Consider the following 19,269-nt stretch of genomic DNA (forward strand, 5'->3'; position numbering starts at 1 on the left):
GATAGATAAATACTAATATAAATAAAATATAATATAGAGATGTTATAGACTTGGCATTAGTTTATAAACATACACCAAACAGTTTAAACAGCATCCTTTTCCATAGAATATGCAGCCACTGAGATCCTGTTCATAAAATCAAAGTGTTTCAGTCCTGAGAAAAATGCTAAAATTATTTTACAAAAGATGAGTCTGATTAGAGAGGCCTGTGTGGCTTGCCTAAATTCAGATGACTAACTAGCAACAGGGGTGCTGACCACCCATCACACTGGTGTTTTAAATTAGGTAAACTGCACATGATATTTATTTTCAAATATAAATCCATAAGTTTCTTCTAAGTTGTACCAAACCTGATAAATCTTTTTTCTAAAAACTCTGAAGTATTTGAAATTACCATTACATAATGAGCATGTTTATTTATCTGACCAATATTTAGTAAGTTTCTATTACCTATAAGTTGGGCACTGAAGGTTATGAAGACAAAAGGCAAGAAGAGTAGTCTCTTCCCTGAGTGTGGGGAGAAAGGAAATGGAAGCAGGAAGAATATGAAATGTGAGCAGTGCTGGCCTCTGAGTGTGCGTAAGGTACAGAGGCATCAGGAAAGTTCCCAGAGAGCGAGAGCTACGTGAGAACTAAATCTAGAAGAAATGAGAAGATGCTCACCAGGAAGACAAGGGAGAGAGAAGGGCACTTCCAGAAGGAGCTGCATGCTGCAAAGCACTGATTTTCAGTAAGGCAAGGCGTTCTGGAGGGTGAAGTGGGAGCGATCACACTGGAGAGGGTTGGAGTCTGCGACAGATGCACAAGGGCCCTAAATTAAATGCCCCAGATGAATCTGAACTCATCTGTAAAATACAGGCAGCTCTTGAAGGATTTTAAGAAGAGCTTCTTACTCATTTTTGTGTTAGAGAAAAAGGACTTTGGTGTCCAGGTAGAGTGGCCTGGAGTGGGCAGGCTGCCAAGTAAGGACACTAGTTGAATAATTCTGATAAAGAGATTAGAAAATCAAGAAGAGGGAGGGAGATGAGCAACAGTGATCTCACCATTTGTTTACAATAAATTCAGGGTGGAGCAAAAGTAGGTTTACAGTTGTGAGTACATGAAACAGTTTATTGTTGTATTATTTCCCGTATGAACAACTGTGTCAACACATTTTTAGAAGAGTAAATACTTTCCCAATAATATTCTTACAGTGATTTTCATCCTGTTTATTATGAAATAGACCCAGGTTAAGACTCTAGAGCAGTGGTCCCCAACCTTTTTTGGGCCATGGACCGGTTTAATGTCAGAAAATATTTTCACGGACTGGCCTTTAGGGTGGGACAGATAAATGTATCACGTGACCGAGACAAGCGTCATGAGTGAGTCTTAGACGGATGTAACAGAGGGAATCTGGTCATTTTTTAAAAATAAAACATCGTTCAGACTTAAATATAAATAAAACGGAAATAATGTAAGTTATTTATTCTTTCTCTGCGGACCAGTACCAAACAGCCCACGGACTGGTACTAGTCCGCGGCCCGGAGGTTGGGGACCACTGCTCTAGAGTACATAAAATTATCAAAGTAAAATCCTTGCCTAAAAGCATTAACCTCTACTGTAGAATATTCTCTTGCTCATTATTTCTCAGAGAGAAGTTCTGAATTTTTTATATAAGTAAAAATTTCTGACATTTAAAGGAAATGTGGCTAAATTTTTTTTAAATGCCCTCCTTCATCCCATCGATGTTCTTACTTCATTTGTACCACAAATTTGTACATGCTGAACTTATAAATTATAGACAATAGGTGTCTTAACTGATGGCACTTGCCAAAATGTTGAATAGATCTCACTTAACACCAACATCAAGTTTAAGATGTGTTTTTAAGCCTGACCAGGCAGTGGCGCAGTGGGTAAAGCGTCGGACTGGGATGCGGAAGACCCAGGCTCAAGACCCCGAGGTCGCCAGCTTGAGCATGGGCTCATCTGGTTTGAGCGAAAAGCTCACCAGCTTGAGCCCAAGGTCGTTGGCTCAAGCAAGGGGTTACTCGGTCTGCTGAAGGCCCGCGGTCAAGGCACATATGAGAAAGCAATCAATGAACAACTAAGGTGTTGCAATGCGCAACGAAAAACTAATGATTGATGCTTCTCATCTCTCCGTTCCTGTCTGTCTGTCCCTGTCTATTCCTCTCTCTGACTCTCTCACTCTGTCTCTGTAAAAAAAAAAAAAAAAAAGATGTGTTTTTAAGTATCTTCTACATTGTTGTGAATGTCTTTTAAAAAATTAACACAAAGCTCATCTATTTAGAATTTTCCAAGTAACAGTTTCATGATTAAATCTTTAACTTAAACTCAGCTAACAACTGTCACATAAGACAAACACATTAATGTTTATTGGTCATTCTACAAATTTGTTCCATTTACATTTTCATTCTGTTAGGCACAGGCATCCAAATGTTTAAACAATAGTCCAAAGAGTCCTTCTGCTTACCCAACATTTTTTTTCTTCTATCAGTTAGAGTCATCAATAATCAATATCATAAATTTAGTAATTACTCATTTACCTATTTAAACAGACATTTTGAAATGACAATGAGAAACTGACAATTACTGTTCTCGAAGAAAATGCCCTTTCTCACCATATGGTTTCAATTGTGGGACTTACACTTAAAATGATTTTCAATTTACTGAACAATAGAGAGTCTCCCCAGCTGAGACTTCCTTTAGAATGCAAATGATTCACCTTCTGCACCAATAATTTAAGTGCCATTCCCATTGATGTTAAGAAGCCAAATATAAAATCAAAATTCATCCCCACCATAGACCTTGGGTAAATTAAACAGTAAAAAACATTAAGGCTCTTGAAAAATGTTTTCTTGTATTAGCTTGGAAATATGTATAGTGAAAAAAATCTTCAAGTAAGGACCACAGACTCATCCTTTTCCCCAGTGGCTACCTTATCTTGGCTTCTTGTCTTAAAATAAGAGATTTTGATTCCTGTTCAAGGATTACATGAGATAATGTAGAACTGATTGTAAACTATAAAGCTTCTATAAACATATGCTATTATAATTAGAGACATTCATTAATATTCTGACTCTAAGTAAAATGACTATAAAGTAAAGATGTAGGCTGGGGAAAAAATACTCTGAAAAATACAGTTATTAAAAATACATGTGGACAAACTTATCTATAGAGTCAACATAATCTCTATCCAATATCTTGATTGCCAGTTTTGAAGAAATTGACAAGCTTATCCTAAAATTTGTATGGGAACTCAAGGGACTAAGAAAAGCCAAACCATCTTAAAAGAAGGAGAATAAATTTGGAAGATTCATACTTCCTGACTTCAAAACTTACAACAAGGCAATAGTAATCAAGACAGTGTAGTACTGGTATAAGAATAGGCACATATATCAATGAAGAAGAATTGAGAGTCCAGAAATATACTCTTACATGTATAGTTAATTGATTTCTGACATAGGTGTCAAAAAATGGAAAAAAAGTAGTCTTTTCAACAATGTTTTTGATACACCTGAATATCCACATGCAAAAGGATAACCTTGGACCCCTTCTTTACATCATTTACCAAAATTTAACTCAAAGTGGATCATAGATCTAAATGTAAGAACAAAAATTCTAAAACTCTTAGAAGAAAACGTAGGAGTAAATCTTTGTGACCTTGGGTTAAGTAAAGTGTTCTTGGACATGCCCTCAAAACTAGTGACTAAAGGTCACATACTATATGGTTCCATCTACATGAAATGTCCACAAAAGACAGAGACAGAAAGTAGATTACTGGTTGCCTAGGGCTGAGGAGGTCAGGGGAAATAGGAGACGACTGCTAAAGGGTACAGGATGGCCTGACTGGGCGGTGGCGCAGTGGATAGAGTGTCGGACAGGATTGCCTGACCAGGCAGTGGCGCAGTGGACAGAGTGTCGGACTGGGATGCGGAGGACCCAGGTTCGAGACCCTGAGGTCACCAGCTTGAGCACAGGCTCAACTGGTTTGAGCAAAGCTCACCAGCTTGGACCCAAGGTTGCGGGCTTGAGCAAGGGGTTACTCGGTCTGCTGAAGGCCCGTGGTCAAGGCACATATGAGAAAGCAATCAATGAACAACTAAGGTGTTGCAACGAAAAACTAATGATTGATGCTTCTCATCTCTCTCTGTTCCTGTCTGTCCCTATCTATCCCTCTCTCTGTCTCTGTAAAAATAAATAAATAAAATAAAAATTAAAGGGTACAGGATTTCTTGTTAATGTAATGAAAATGTCCTAAAATTGATTATGATGATGGTTGCACAACTTTGTGAATATACTAAAAACCATTGAATAGTACACTTTAAATTGGCAAATTTATATATATAGTACGCAAGTTATATCTCAATAAAGCTGTTAAAAAATAATTTAAAGAAATGCATGTAGAAAGCAGCACCAAACAGTGGTCAAGACCTCCTTTTGAGAAACAGGAACATGAACTGAGTGAAGTTCAGGCCTTACTAACTGTGGAATCTTGAGAAAATAACAGTATCTCTGAACCTGTTTTCCTCATCTTTATATTGTTTGTAACAATAATTATTAATACTTTTTTCAAAGGGGTTATTGTATTAACTGAGTTATGTCCTTATGTACTATATAGTCCTCCATCCCGCTGGGAACTACCAGTGTCACACGGAAAAACTGCTCAAGACACTAACTGTTATCAAGAGAAGAGGGAGAGGCAGTCAAGAGAGACTAACCTCCCGAGTCTCCTTCTCCCAACACTTTTATTGATCAGAAGCAGAACAAAGGTAATAGGATTGCAGGGGAGGGAATCTGATGACAAGGGAAAGAATGACTAATGTGCTTCTTGTTGGTATAGAAAAAGGGCTAGTTTCAGTCAGTATATTCTTTTTTTGTTGTTGTTAATTAACAAGCAAGGGAGGGGCAATCTATAAACCACTAGGCTAACATCCTAAAGCCCGTTTACATGCACGTCCTCTGTGTCTGCACAAAGGTCACTCACTCACACAGTTTCTTGGTGTTTGTATCCAGAAACCTATTTCCCTGTGTTTGCAGCAGGAGATTACATTCTCATCACCATTCACACTCAGGGTTTTTCAACTAAAGTTCCTTAATCTAAATTATAGAGGGTCCAAGATCAGATAGGTGATTCCCTACAATGTACTTGCTTAGCAAAGAGCCTAGCACATTGTAAGTAATCAGTAATGTTAGCTATTAAAAGAAAAGATATGTGGACATAGGCTGTAGGTAGTAGTTTAAAAACAGTAAGTTATATCTGATCAGGTGGTGGCACCATGGATAGAGCATCAGACTGGGACACGGAGGACCCAGGTTTAAAACCCCGAGGTTGTCGGCTTCAGCACAGCTCACCAGCTTGAGCAAGGGATCACTCAGTCTTCTGTAGCTCCCCCCCCCCCCGTCAAGGCATATATGAGAAAGCAATCAATGAACAACTAAAGTGCAACAACAAAGAATTGATGCTTCTCATCTCTCTCCTTTCCTGTCTGTCTGTCCATCTCTGTCTCTGTCACACACAAAAAAACAAACAACAACAAAAAAAAAACCCCCAGTAAGTTGCTTGAGTTATTTCTGTAAATGTAATTATCAAATTATTTATACAAAAACTTAAGAAACAGAGTGCTTACAAATAGGCAGGCTCACTTTAGGACTCTCAGTAAAAAGAGAAATCAGGATTCGGGTCATTATAGGATCAGAGACTGAATTTACCTTCCTACCTAAAACAAGAAAACCAGACAAAATATATGAAACAATGATTTCTAGACAGTGTATAATGGACACCACAAGACTGCGTAAAAGGCTGCAACACAGGAGTCCAAACAGGGCCCTATGCTCCACTGAGTTGAGATAGAGAATAAAGTTCAGGGAAGTTAAGGCAGATAGAACTGGTAGTGTACAGACAAGAGGAAGGAATGCATCAGAGAGAAAGCTCCAGAGATCCTCAGAGGCTAACTAGCCCTAGACCAAAGGCTTCTCTGATTCTAACAAAGCTTAAAGTCAAGGTTGCAGAAGACCCAAACTCAACTGCATGCCAGGAAGGAGTAAAGAAATACAAGAAAAGCCAACACCCAACAAGTTAAGATGTCTGGCATCCAATAAAAAATTACTAGGAATACAAATAAGAAGAAATATGTCTCATAACCAGGAGAAAAATTAATCAATAGAAATAAATCAGGAAATGATAATGTAATTAGCAGACAAGAAAGTTAAAACAGCTGTTATAAACATGTGCTATACATTCAGGTGGAACTTCTAGAAGTAAAAAATACAATATCTGAAATATGACTGGGATTGATAGCAGCTTAGACACTGCAGAACAAAAGGTCAGTATATTTGAAGCTATAACAACAAAAACTACCCAAAATGAAACACAGAGAGAAAAAAAGTAAGAGCCTCAGTAAGAGGGGGGCAAATATTAAACAATCTAATATATGTGAATTGAAATTTCCCTCCCAAAACAGAGAAGGGACAGAAAGGATGTTTGAAGAAATAAGTTATACAGCTTTAAGAATTTCAACAAACTCCAAGCATAAGAAAGCACAGATGAGCATTTCATCACCCTATTTGATGGGTAAGGAAACTAAGACAGAGCCAGGGACTGGTATCATGTCACATAGTTACTTAGTGGCAGAGCTTAAAGTGAACCCAACTTTCCTAACTCAGATCCAGTGCTCTTTCAACTATGCTGTGGAGAAATAACATGATACAACTTACTCTTTAATAAGTTGTCTAGCTGCTATATGCGTAGTCTGTGCATATGGAGGATGAAGGGGCAAAGGCAGAAGTAGGAATTTATTGTAACAATCTCAGTGTGAGATGGGTGATGGTCTAGAGCTGTGTGGTACAAAGAAAGTGATGAAAAACAATCAGCTACAAACTATATTTAAAGGCAAAATTGATGGATTTGCTGATGAACTGAATACAGTTAGAAAAAAAAGAATACAGGATGACTTTAATTTTTTTGACTTGAGCCTCTAGCAAAGGAATATGATTTATTATAATGGGAAAACTGAAGGAGGAAGGATTGGGGAGGGGAGCCAGGAATTTTGTTTTGTATTTATATACGGTAAGTTCAAGATATTTTTCAGACATGCAAAGCAAGTGCACAGTTACTGCATATATCTGTCTTAAGTCCAAGGGAGAGGCTGCAGTCAGAGATATGGAAAGGTCATAAGTTGTGATAGGTAAATGACTCAAGTTTGCGAAGCTCTTGGCTAGATGATCTTTAAGAATTTGTGATTTAATAATACGGTGCCATGTTGCTCAGGCTGAGCGGTCTCTTACAGGAATCACAGAGAGCCCTTCCCACCATTATGTTTTCTCTTGCTTTGCCAGGACTATCTACATTTCCCCCTTTGCTTTTGTACTATCTCTCTTGCCTGGGTACCATAAGTGGTAAATAAGCTATATAAAATATATACCTAGTGAGCACTCAATAAATGTTCATTCTAACTTATCCTAAATGCAGAATCCTGTTTCTCAAATCTCATGTAATTCACTTGTCCATAAATGTTCATAAGTGTTCATGGCCTTAATTCATAATAGCCTCAAACCAGATGTAAATTAAATGTCCATCCGCAAAAGGATGAATAAAACAGAACATTAATGCAAAAGTAATTTAGAAGACTTGAATTTTAAATGCAAATAAGTTTTAGAATTCTTTGGAACACTTTGATTAGCTATTTTCTTTTTTTCATGTCTGCCCAAAAGTGAAAAAAAGAAGTTTAAGGGGGATATTTCAATAAGAATAAAATAAATTTAATTGTTGCGATGTATCTTATAGTTTGATTGTACATAAAATAATGATGTATCCCAATCAATGCAATCTTAGGTTTAATAAAATTCCAAAGTCCCGGGTTCGATTCCCAGCCAGGGCACACAGGAGAGGCGCCCATTTGCTTCTCCACCCCTCCCCCTCTCCTTCCTCTCTGTCTCTCTCTTCCCCTCCCGCAGCGAGGCTCCATTGGAGCAAAGATGGCCCGGGCGCTGGGGATGGCTCTGTGGCCTCTGCCTCAGGCGCTAGAATGGCTCTGGACGCAACAGAGTGATGCCCCAGAGGGGCAAAGCATCGCCCCCTGGTGGGCATGCCGGGTGGATCCCGGTCGGGCGCATGCGGGAGTCTGTCTGACTGCCTCCCCGTTTCCAGCTTCGGAAAAATGAAAAAAATAAATAAATAAAATAAAATAAAATTCCAAAGCAAATAATTGGAAACAACCTAAATGTCCAAAAATAGGGGAATATTTAAATAAATTAATTAAACAAATAATGGAATATAATTACAAGTCACATCTTCCAATTTTTTGTGTGACAGATTTACTGAGGTATAATCCATACACCATAAAATTCACCCACGTAAGATGTACAATTCAATGGTTTTTAGTATATTCAAAGAATTCTGCAACTATCACTACAATTAATTTTGGAATAGTGTCCTTATCTCAAAAAGAAATCCCCTACTCTTTAGCTATCATCCTTCACCTCACCTCTCCTCCATTACCTCCAGCCCTCAGCATCCACTAATCTACTTTTTTCTCTCCATAAATTTGTATATTCTGGACACTTCATAAATATGAAATTATATAATATGTGCTATTTTGTGACTGGGTCCTTTCACTTAGCATAATAATGCTTTCAGGGTTCATCCACATGGCAGCATCTTTTAAAGTACTTCATTTATTTTTATGACTGCTCAATATTCCATTATATAAATATATCATATCTTGTTTATTCATTCTTCGGTTGATAGACATTTCAGTTGTTTACATCTTTGATTACTATGTGTAGAAAGCCACTGCATCTGAATGTGTGCAGCTGAGAGCAGAGGAAGGGCCCTGCATGGCTTCGAGTGACCTGGCAGGACAAGGTCACTAAAACAACTTGATGGCTCTTTGTGCTATTGACACCAAAAGCAGGGCAGCAAGCACACACAGCCACCACAGGCTCAGGATGTCCTGATATGCTTGTAGGGTAGAGCGTTACATAGTAATCACCTCCACCCCCCAGCACAATACACTCTTGTTTAAGCATATAAAATAAACGGTTTTCCAGGCTCTGGGTCATTGTGTCTCCATCAGAGCACAATGTCCCACCTGGCCCAAACTCTTATCTATGTCTTTGTGTTTTCTTTAATCCTCCATCACCCCCACTCAGGTCTTCAGTTCCCCCGTACAGGTCATGGCAACTATGAATAATGTTGCTATGAAATTTGTGCACAGTTTGTGTGAGGACATATGCTTTTAGTTCTATTGCACATATAGCTAGAAATAGAATTGCTGCATCATATGGTAATTCTATGTTTAAGTTTATGAGAAACTGCTAGAGTGGTTTCTAAAGTAGCTGCACCCTTTCATATTTCTGCCAGGAATGTATGAAGGTTCTGATTTCTCCACATCCTTGCCAACGCTTGTTATTATCTGACTTTTTGATTACAGCCATCCTACTAGTGGGGACTCATTGTAGTTTTGATTTGCATTTTCCTAATAGCTAATATTTACATTAAACTCTTTTCCTGTGCCTATTGGCCAACTGCGTTATCTTCTTTGTAGAGAAGTCTATTCAGACTCTTTGTCCATTTTTAAATTGGGTTACTTACCAAGTTGAAGCAGAAGAAACTGGGGGTGGGGGGTGGGTGGGAGGGCACCGCTTAACCCCTGTGAAAATGCTATGAGAGAAGAGCTAGTACTTGTCAGACACAGGTATCAGAAAGGGCAAAACATTCTGCAAGTTTCTGTCAGGTGAGGACTCTAGGTATTAATTTCCTTTCTGCCACTGAGCCCAGAGACCAGAAGGAGTAGCTAATCAGTGTGGGAGTAGGGATGGAGCAGGAAAGAGGAGGAGAGGAGGCTGGGTGGGTTTTACCTCCAGCACAGCATCAGAGCTCATGCAGCTACCAAATGAGAATCATCGCTTTGAATGACATAAGATATATATTTTTTTATGTGCCTTGACCACAGGCCTTCAGCAGACCAAGTAACCCCTTGTTTGAGCCAGCGACGTTGGGCTCAACCAGATGAGCCCTCGCTCAAGCTGGCGACCTCGGGGTCTCGAACCTGGGTCTTCCGCATCCCAGTCCGACGCTCTATCCACTGCGCCACCGCCTGGTCAGGCTAGATTATTTTTTAATTGGGCAAGTTTCAAGCCTACATGAGTAAATCCCCTGCCGAGAACCTTTCTAAAGAGGCAACAAGAAAGCAAAATAAAGTTACAATTGTGTTACATGGTAATTAAGCTACACTAGTGTTATATCAAAAGAAAATAAATTGGATTACTTATCTTTTAATTATTGACTTGCAAGAGTTTTTTTAAATATGATTTAGATATAAGACCCTTATCAAATATATGATTTGCAAATATTTTCTCCTATTCTTTGCATTGTCTTTCACTGTTTTGAGAATGTCTTTTTAAGTACAAATTTAAAAAATTTTGAGGATGCAAAATTTAACTGATTTTTTTCTTTTATAGACTCTGTTTTGGTGTCATATATAGTAATCCACTGCCAAATCCAAGTTTGTGAAGATTTTGTCCTGTGTTTTCTTCTAAGAGTTCAATATTTTTAGCTTTTACATTTCAGTGTTTGATCCGTTTTTGTTAATTTTTGTTTCTGAGGAATGTGAGCAGGGGTGGGATTCAAATAACTTAACTGGTTCTTTGCCCTAATGACCATTTTAAGTTTAAAAAACTGATATACCAAAAGGTAGTTTATTATTTCATGTGTTAAACATTTAAATAAGAACAATAAATGAGGTACACAAAACTAGATTATGTTATGAGTTTTAAAATATTAATGAAGAAATATTAAATAATACCTGAAAAAAACAATAAAACTGTTATTTAAGATATTTCAATATTGCTTCTTGATTGGTGTCCTCATTTATAATATTTTTCACCTATGAACGGAATAAACATTACTATCACTGTTGCACTGATAAACATTTTAAAAGAGTAAGGAATGTAAATTTGTGATTTCCATGTTGGGCGGCTGCCCAGGCACCCACCTTAGAGAGAACCCTGATTACAAGTGCCATTTTAACAACTGGTTCACCAAAGTCAACAAAAAATTAGGTATTGGTTCTGCCGAACTGGTGAGCACCAGCTGAATCCCACCACTGAATGTGAGGAATACACACACACACACACACACACACACACGTTTGTATGTCAGGAAAGTGTCCAACATAATTCTTTTTTTTTTTTCAACATAATTCTTTTTTATGTGGCCAACCAGTTGTCCTAGTTCTGTTTGTTGAAATGTCTATTCTTTCCCATTTCACCCTTGATTTTGGCACTCTTGTCTCGGCACTCCTGTTGAAAACCAGTCCACCATACACACATGGGTTTGTTTCTGGACTGCCAGTTCTATTTCACTGATCCACATGTCTATCTTTTTGCCAGTGCTACACTGTCTTAATGACTGTTGCTTTGTAGTAATTTTTGAAATAGAGAAGTATTAATCCTCCAACTTGTTCTTCATGAATTTCCAAAATTGTTTTAATTATTTTGGATTCCCTCAATTTCCACATGAACTTTAGGATCAGATTGTCAATTTCAGCAAAAAGTGGCAGCTAGGATTCTGAGAAAAGTTGTAATCTGTAGATCAATTTGTGAGAGTATTGCCATCAAAACAATATTAAATGTTCCTATTCATAAACATGGGATGTCTTTTCTTTTGTCCAATCACTTTTAATGTACTAGAGAAATGTTATCATGCAGATATGTCACCAAGGAAAATAAAAATGATATTCCTTGGTTATAGGATAATGGATGATTACGATTTTGATTTTGTTTTTGTATGTTTCTATATTATTCAAATTTTCAACAAGAATATCTTTTATATGACCAGATAGATGTTATTTTTAAAGAATATTCTTTTAATAAAATGAACTATGCTTGGAAATGAAGATTTATATATATATATGTATGTATATTTAGCAAGAGAGACAGAGAGACAGATGGGGACAGACAAACAGGAAGGGAGAGAGATAAGAAGCATTAATTTTTCGTTGCAGCACCTTAATTGTTTGATTGCTTTCTTATACGTGCCTTGACGTATGAAGGGGGGGTGGCGGGCGGGCTTCAGCCTAGCCACTTTACCCCTTGCTCAAGCCAGTGACCTTGGACTCAAGCCAGCGACCATGGGCTTCAAGCCAGTGACCATGGGGTCATGTCTATGATCCCACGCTCAAGCCAGAGACCCTGCACTCAAGCTGGTGAGCTTCCACTCAAGCCAGCAACCTTGAGATTTTGAACCTGGGTCCTCTGCATCCCAGGTTAATGCTCTATCTACTGCGCCACTGCTTAGTCAGGCTTTTTAAATATGATATACGTATTTTAATATATTGATTTTAGAGAGAGATGAAGGGGGAGAAAGAGAGAAACATCAATCTGTTTCTGTATGTGTACTGACCAGAGATGAAACCAACAACCTCTGCATAGCTGGACAATGTTCTAACCAACCCAGTTATCTGGCAAGGGCAGAAATGAAAATTCTTAAAAGATTTTTCAGTATACATGAATATACTATTCTTTATTTTGATAATTTATTAATCAGAATTTACTGATTTATTGCTATAGGACAAATATGGCGCTATCCTGAATGTCTGTTTTAACAAAACAAACATGATTCCTGCCCTCATGAAGGCTACAGGTAGTGGGAGAATAAACAGGCAAACAAAGTAGCAAATAGAATTGCAACTATAAATTGTAAAAAGTGTTTTGGAAGAAAGCCATTGGTACTATGATGGAGAATAATGGTGCGGTAGAGTGAACCCACTTTGATATAGTGGTCGGGCAAGCTCTCTCTAAGGCACCAACAACTGAGCTGAGGCTTGGAAACTGGATATAAACATAAGTGTTAGTTTTAGATATTTACCAGAATGCTTAAGATAGTTTCTTAAGCCCTGGCCGGTTGGCTCAGTGGTAGAGCATTGGCCTAGCGTGCGGAGGACCCGGGTTCGATTCCCGGCCAGGGCACACAGGAGAAGCGCCCATTTGCTTCTCCACCCCCCCCCCTCCTTCCTCTCTGTCTCTCTCTTCCCCTCCCGCAGCCTTGCCAAGGCTCCATTGGAGCAAAGATGGCCCGGGCGCTGGGGATGGCTCTGTGGCCTCTGCCTCAGGCGCTAGAGTGGCTCTGGTCGCAACATGGCGACGCCCAGGATGGGCAGAGCATCGCCCCCTGGTGGGCAGAGCGTCGCCCCCTGGTGGGCGTGCTGGGTGGATCCCGGTCGGGCGCATGCGGGAGTCTGTCTGACTGTCTCTCCCTGTTTCCAGCTTCAGAAAAATTAAAAAAAAAAAAAAAAAAAATAGTTTCTTAAGCTGAAAGGAAAAAACAAGAAGCTTTAAAATGACAGAGGGAAATCAATTTTAGCAAACAGAGTAACCCCCCACCATCTTCTATAACATAAATCAGTTCCAAAAAATTAATACCATAAAATGTGAAGTTAAGTCCCTGTACAGCTAATGAAATACACAGAAAAGCCTGCTGTGGTCCCACTTGCAGCCCACACCCTGCCCAGTCAAAGGTGCAGTTTGGCTCCACCTGATGGTAGTTGTCTGCTCCAACTTAAATATCTACGAGGATAATTTTAGGTCCCTCTGGCAGGCTGGGAGTTCCTTGGTGGAAGCAGGTATTCCAGAAAGTTCCAGTCAGCAATGCCTTTTCTTTATCAACGTAATGGTGGAAGGTTGGGCCAAGAGAATACTGAAGATTCAAATCCCTACCTTTTACTTGCCTCTTCCTGAGATGGTGCCCTTGTCATTTTCCTTTCCTTATCCTTTCTCTAACCATAAGATTTCTAGCCCATTCCTGCTTGAGAATGAGAACTAGGCAAAGGACTAGAGCCAAGGTGGTGTTTTGGTTGTTACTTGCTTACCCAATACCCATTCCCTGCTCTTAATAACAGAATTCCAATTTTGCTTGGAGGCAGTGTAACCAACTGAATTACATGCTTCCTTGAACTCTGTTGCAATGAGGAAAAGTGATGCAATTTGACCAATAAAATGTCAGTGAAGGGCTTTGGGAAAGCTCTATTTTAATAATATAGGCAACACTCATTTCAGCTTCCTTTTACACCTTCCTCCCTAGAACTTGGAGATGAGCGTGGAAACAAAGCTGTCATTTGATGACTATGAGATAACCATGAGGATGAAAGCTTTATGTCAGGGGTCCCCAAACTACGGCCTGCAGGCCACATGCGGCCCCCTGAGGCCATTTATCCAGCCCTCACCGCACTTCCGGAAGGGGCACCTCTTTCATTGGTGGTCACACGCAAAGCGCGGCGTAGCTCAGTATAGTACTATTTCCGGTGACTAAGGACGCACACTTCACGGCTCCGGAAGCATGTCATATCACTTGTTACTGCTAGCAGTGACAGATATGGAACCAGACATTGACCATCTCATTAGCCAAAAGCAGACCCATAGTTCCCATTGAAATACTGGTCAGTTTGTTGATTTAAATTTACTTGTTCTTTAGTTTAAATATTGTATTAGTTCCCATTTTGTTTTTTTACTTTAAAATAAGATATGTGCAGTGTGCATAGGGATTTGTTCATAGTTTTTTTTATAGTCCAGCCTTCCAACGGTCTGAGGGACAGTGAACTGGCCCCCTGTGTAAAAAGTTTGGGGACCCCTGCTTTATGTGAAGGGTGACGCATTAAGACAGAAGGAAGCTGGGCATTGACACCATGGTGAATGGCTGTCCCAGCCTAGATGGAACACCTCTAGATTTCTAGGTGAGAAAGTCAACCCTTTTTGGACTGTAGTTAGGTTTCTATTATATATAACCAACTGAAATCCTAATGGATATAGCTATGTCCATGAGCATAAAGATTAATATCTTTTGAAGAACTTGAGGTTTTTAAGGTTTTAATGTAGAAAGTACAACTCTCACGTTTAATAAAAGAGAAAATTCATAGCATTCCACACTTTATTACGCACTCTAGAGTGGTCAGTAAAGGTCATTAAACAGGGGTAGCACAAAGAAGCAGCTTTGCAGAAGGAGCTGTTTAATGCCGCTTATCTTTATTTACCCCATTCCCTGAGCCATACTAAATAAACATACCTTCAGGTAAAACTGTGCTTGCTGTGTAAACATACTTCTAGAGAAATTCTTTGGTGCTCCCTTTCAATAAGATTGCACCCTTGAAATCCTCCTATATGGAATTCTGTCACAGCACAACTTCCAGGGCAACTCTGCCATAGCCAAAGATTAAGGTTCATTATGGCATAAACCTTCCAACTTTGAGGCAGATGTATTAAAATGATGTGGTTCAAGAAATGATAGTTTTTCATCACTTTTGCTTCCAAAGGTTTCTACTCCAAATCCCCTCCAGTGGTCGGCAAACTCATTAGTCAACAGAGCCAAATATCAACAGTACAACAATTGAAATTTCTTTTGAGAGCCAAATTTTTTAAACTTAAACTATATAGATAGGTACATTCCTTATCGAGGTAGCGCCGGCATGTGGTATTTTGTGGAAGAGCCACACTCAAGGGGCCAAAGAGCCGCATGTGGCTCGTGAGCCACAGTTTGCTGACCAGGTCCCATCACCACCTTAGACACAATGCCTTACCCTCTAACATAAAGTCCTCAAATTATGCTCACAGAATTCATTATCCTTCAGGGTAGACGCAGCCACTATTCAAAATAATATAAGCATTTGTACGGAAACTCTAGATCAGATAAAGCAACATATTAATAGGCCCAATTAGAGAAAGGAAAGAAGAGAATTTTACTGGTTTTCTATATGCACTCTTGCCCGTGTGGATTACATTCTTTTTGCATCCTAATGTGAAGACCGTAGATTATTTTCATTACTAAATATGAGATAATGGTCTTTCAAGTAGGAACATCACCACTAAACTATATGATCAATGTTTTTGAAACCCAGAACCAAAGCAGGGACAGACTTACAAATAAAAATCTACATGGTGTCAACTAGAGTTACATACAATGGTGGGATCCAGCTGGTTCTCACTAGCTCAGCAGAACCGATACCTAATTTTTTGTTGAGTTTGGCAAACCAGTTGTTAAAATGGCAGTTGTAATCAGGGTTCTCTCTAAGGTGGGTGCCTGGGCAGCTGCCCAATGTGGAAATCACATATTTATATTCCTTACTTTTTAAATGTTCATCTGCACAACAGCATATTCTAAGCACCCGTACTAATGTTCATTCCATCCAAAGGTGAAAAAAATTGCCAGTGAGGATGCCAATCAAGAAGCAATATTAAAATATCTTAAATGACAGTTTTATTTTTTTTCAGGTATTATTTTCATTAATATTTTAAAACTCTTATAATCTAGTTTTGTGTACCTCTTTTATTGTTCCTTTTTAAAATTCATTTTAGAGAGAAGAGACAGAGAGAAAGAGAGAGAAAGGGGGAGGGGAACAGCAGGAAGCATCAACTCTTTTTTTTTTCTTTGTATTTTTCTGAAGCTGGAAACGGGGAGAGACAGACAGACTCCCGCATACGCGGGACGGGGATCCACCCAGCACGCCCACCAGGGGCGATGCTCTGCTCACCAGGGGGCGATGCGGCGTCGCTCTGCCGCGACCAGAGCTACTCTAGTGCCTGGGGCAGAGGCCAAGGAGCCATCCCCAGCGCCCGGGCCATCTTTGCTCCAATGGAGCCTTGGCTGCAGGAGGGGAAGAGAGAGACAGAGAGGAAGGAGGGGGGGGGAGTGGAGAAGCAAATGGGCCCTTCTCCTATGTGCCCTGGCTGGGAATCGAACCCGGGTACCCCACATGCCAGGCCGACACCAGGTCGACGCTCTACCGCTGAGCCAACCGGCCAGGGCCAACTCTTATATGTGTATATGTGTCTTGACCAGGCAAGCCAGAGGATTCAAACCCGAGACCTTAGCATTCCAGGTTGAAACGGGGAGAGACAGACAGACTCCAGCATGCGCCCGACGGGGATCCACCCGGCACGCCCACCAGGGGGCGACGCTCTGCCCACCAGGGGGCGATGCTCTGCCCCTCCGGGGCGTCGCTCTGTTGCGACCAGAGCCACTCTAGCGCCTGGGGCAGAGGCCACGGAGCTATCCCCAGCGCCCGGGCCATCTTTGCTTTGCTCCAATGGAGCCTCGCTGCGGGAGGGGAAGAGAAAGACAAAGAGGAAGGAGAGGGGGAGGGGTGGAGGCGTTTCTCCTGTGTGCCCTGGCCGGGAATCGAACCCAGGACCCCTTGCACTCCAGGCCGACGCTCTACCACTGAGCCAACCGGCCAGGGTCTCGTTTTTTTTTATATTTAAAATGGTCGTTAGGGCAGAGAACCCATTGTTAAATTATTTGAATTCCACCACTGGTTACATATATATTTTCATCTCAGTACAGAATTACTCCATTTCTGATATACTTCTAATGTTTCCCAATGAAGCTTTAGAAAAGTAATAAAATTTAGCTAAGAATCAGTATAATTCAGTCAAAAGTTCAAAGTAAGTAATTGCTTTTCTAATTGTTAAAATCTTACATGTCAAAGTACCTGTTTCAGTGATCTTTTTTAAAAATGTGTATTTTGGGGGGTATAATTTCCCACTCTTTTCTTTAAGTAGGGAATGACAATCAGCAGGAAGCAGCCTGGAATTTTTAAAGATCTGAAGCCTCAAGACACAGGTGTAATAGACAAAAAATGTAATACTCGTGTATAATATACAACTGGCTGTCTACTTCCTCCAAGGCAATTCAAATTTCGGGGAGTAAGGTGTTCAGCGCCCTGTTTCAGCCCTTCACAGAAGTATAGTATGAAACATTACCATTGCCTTCTTCACCATCAGTGTCTGATAAGTGATTGAAATCTGGATAGAAGTAATTATTTTGCCAAGCCCTGCGACTTGAGCCACAACACCGCCCCTGTAGGGGATCTGGAAGCAAACACCGCAGGGGTTACGAGAGGTGGTGCGGAGGAGCCACGAGACCCCCGCCTCCGGACCCCCAGCCCCCGAGGCTCACCAGGTTAGCGCGCGGCGGCGGGTAGGGAGGAAGGTCTGTATTCCAGACTCATAACTACCCAGTTTGCGCCTGAGCGCTCCTACCGCTCAGGAAATAGGTTTAAATGGGTACTGGTGGCAAACTACACCCATTCTTTGGGTTCGGAAGTTTGGAATGCTGAGACTCTGGTATATGCAAGTTCTTCACAGCTTGTTTCATGTCCAACTCTGTCACTGAGAGTGCATCCCCATCCCAGTCCGCCCCGGGGCCGTACACCTAGAAGCCGGACAGTTCGCTGCCTGGTGCCACTGCATCTTGACACCTACGAGCCCGAGGCTGCAGAGCAGCCCCACCTACCCGGGACCAGCGGCCAGACCCGCTTCCCCACGGGCAGGAGCGCTCAGAAACCCGGGCAGGAGCGCGCAGAAACCCGGGCAGGAGCGCTTAGAAACCCGGGCAGGAGCGCTCAGAAACCCGGGCAGGAGCGCTCAGAAACCCGGGCAGGAGCGTGCAGAAACCCGGGCAGGAGCGCTCAGAAACCCAGGCAGGACTCGCATCCTACGGAGATGTCTCCTAACGCCCAGACAAAGACAACGCTGGGAAAAGTTGGACCAACTGGCAACCCCAGAAGGCGAGTAGAACAGCCCCTCGGCCTCTGTGACCGAGCCTGCGACGCGCTCTCTGGGTCGCAGCCAACTTTCCCCGTGAGCTTCTGAGCAACTTGCTGGAAGTTGGGGCGAAAGGGCAGACGAGGGGTCAAGGGCAGCGCGGAGAGGCTGGTCTCGCCCCTGCCGCGTTCGCGCACCTCCCCGAGTACCTGCTAATGTATCCGTCCCCGTCGCCGTCGCACGTCTGGAAGAGGCGCCGCATCCGCTCCTCCTCGCCGGTGCTAGACGTGTCGCTGCTGCTGCTGCCGGCGCCGCCGCTGGCGCTCCCCGCCGCGGCCGCCATCATGCGCCCGCTCCCTGCGCGGGAGGAGGAGGACGCGCGGCCGCAGGAGGAATCCGCGAGGCTCCGAAGCTGCTCGCAGCTGCGAACCTGCCTGACAACGGAGCATGCCCAGTGGCCGCCGGGGCGCTCCTGGCGAGGGATTCCACCTCTCCGGGTTTTGCCGGGACTGGGAAGATCGGCGCCCGGCCATCGCCTGAGTAGGCACCTTCGGAGAGAGGGAGGAGAGGAAGGTGTTCAGGGAGCCAAGGGTGGCAACGAGGATGCGAGAAGAGGCAAAATCCACAGGAGGCGCCCGGGAAAGGTGTCAGCTCCGTTCATCCGTCCACGTCGCGGGCCCCTCACACTTGGGGACGCTTCGGGCAGATGGCGGGTGTCCTTTTCGCAGAACGCTT

General features: G+C 41.7%; 1 protein-coding gene across 1 annotated transcript in view; it reads right to left on the reverse strand.

The window, feature by feature from the left end:
• Nucleotides 1-18,996, reverse strand: part of MCC (MCC regulator of WNT signaling pathway) — a 521,764-nt gene extending 502,768 nt beyond the window's left edge. The window contains exon 1 of the mRNA XM_066382027.1: nt 18,744-18,996. Within this exon, the coding sequence (XP_066238124.1) occupies nt 18,744-18,880 (137 nt within the window). The 5' untranslated portion in view covers nt 18,881-18,996. The remainder of the gene's footprint in view (nt 1-18,743) is intronic.
• Nucleotides 18,997-19,269: the final 273 nt, after the last annotated feature.

The sequence above is a fragment of the Saccopteryx leptura genome, chromosome 4, assembly GCF_036850995.1.
Source record: "Saccopteryx leptura isolate mSacLep1 chromosome 4, mSacLep1_pri_phased_curated, whole genome shotgun sequence".
NCBI lineage: Eukaryota > Metazoa > Chordata > Mammalia > Chiroptera > Emballonuridae > Saccopteryx > Saccopteryx leptura.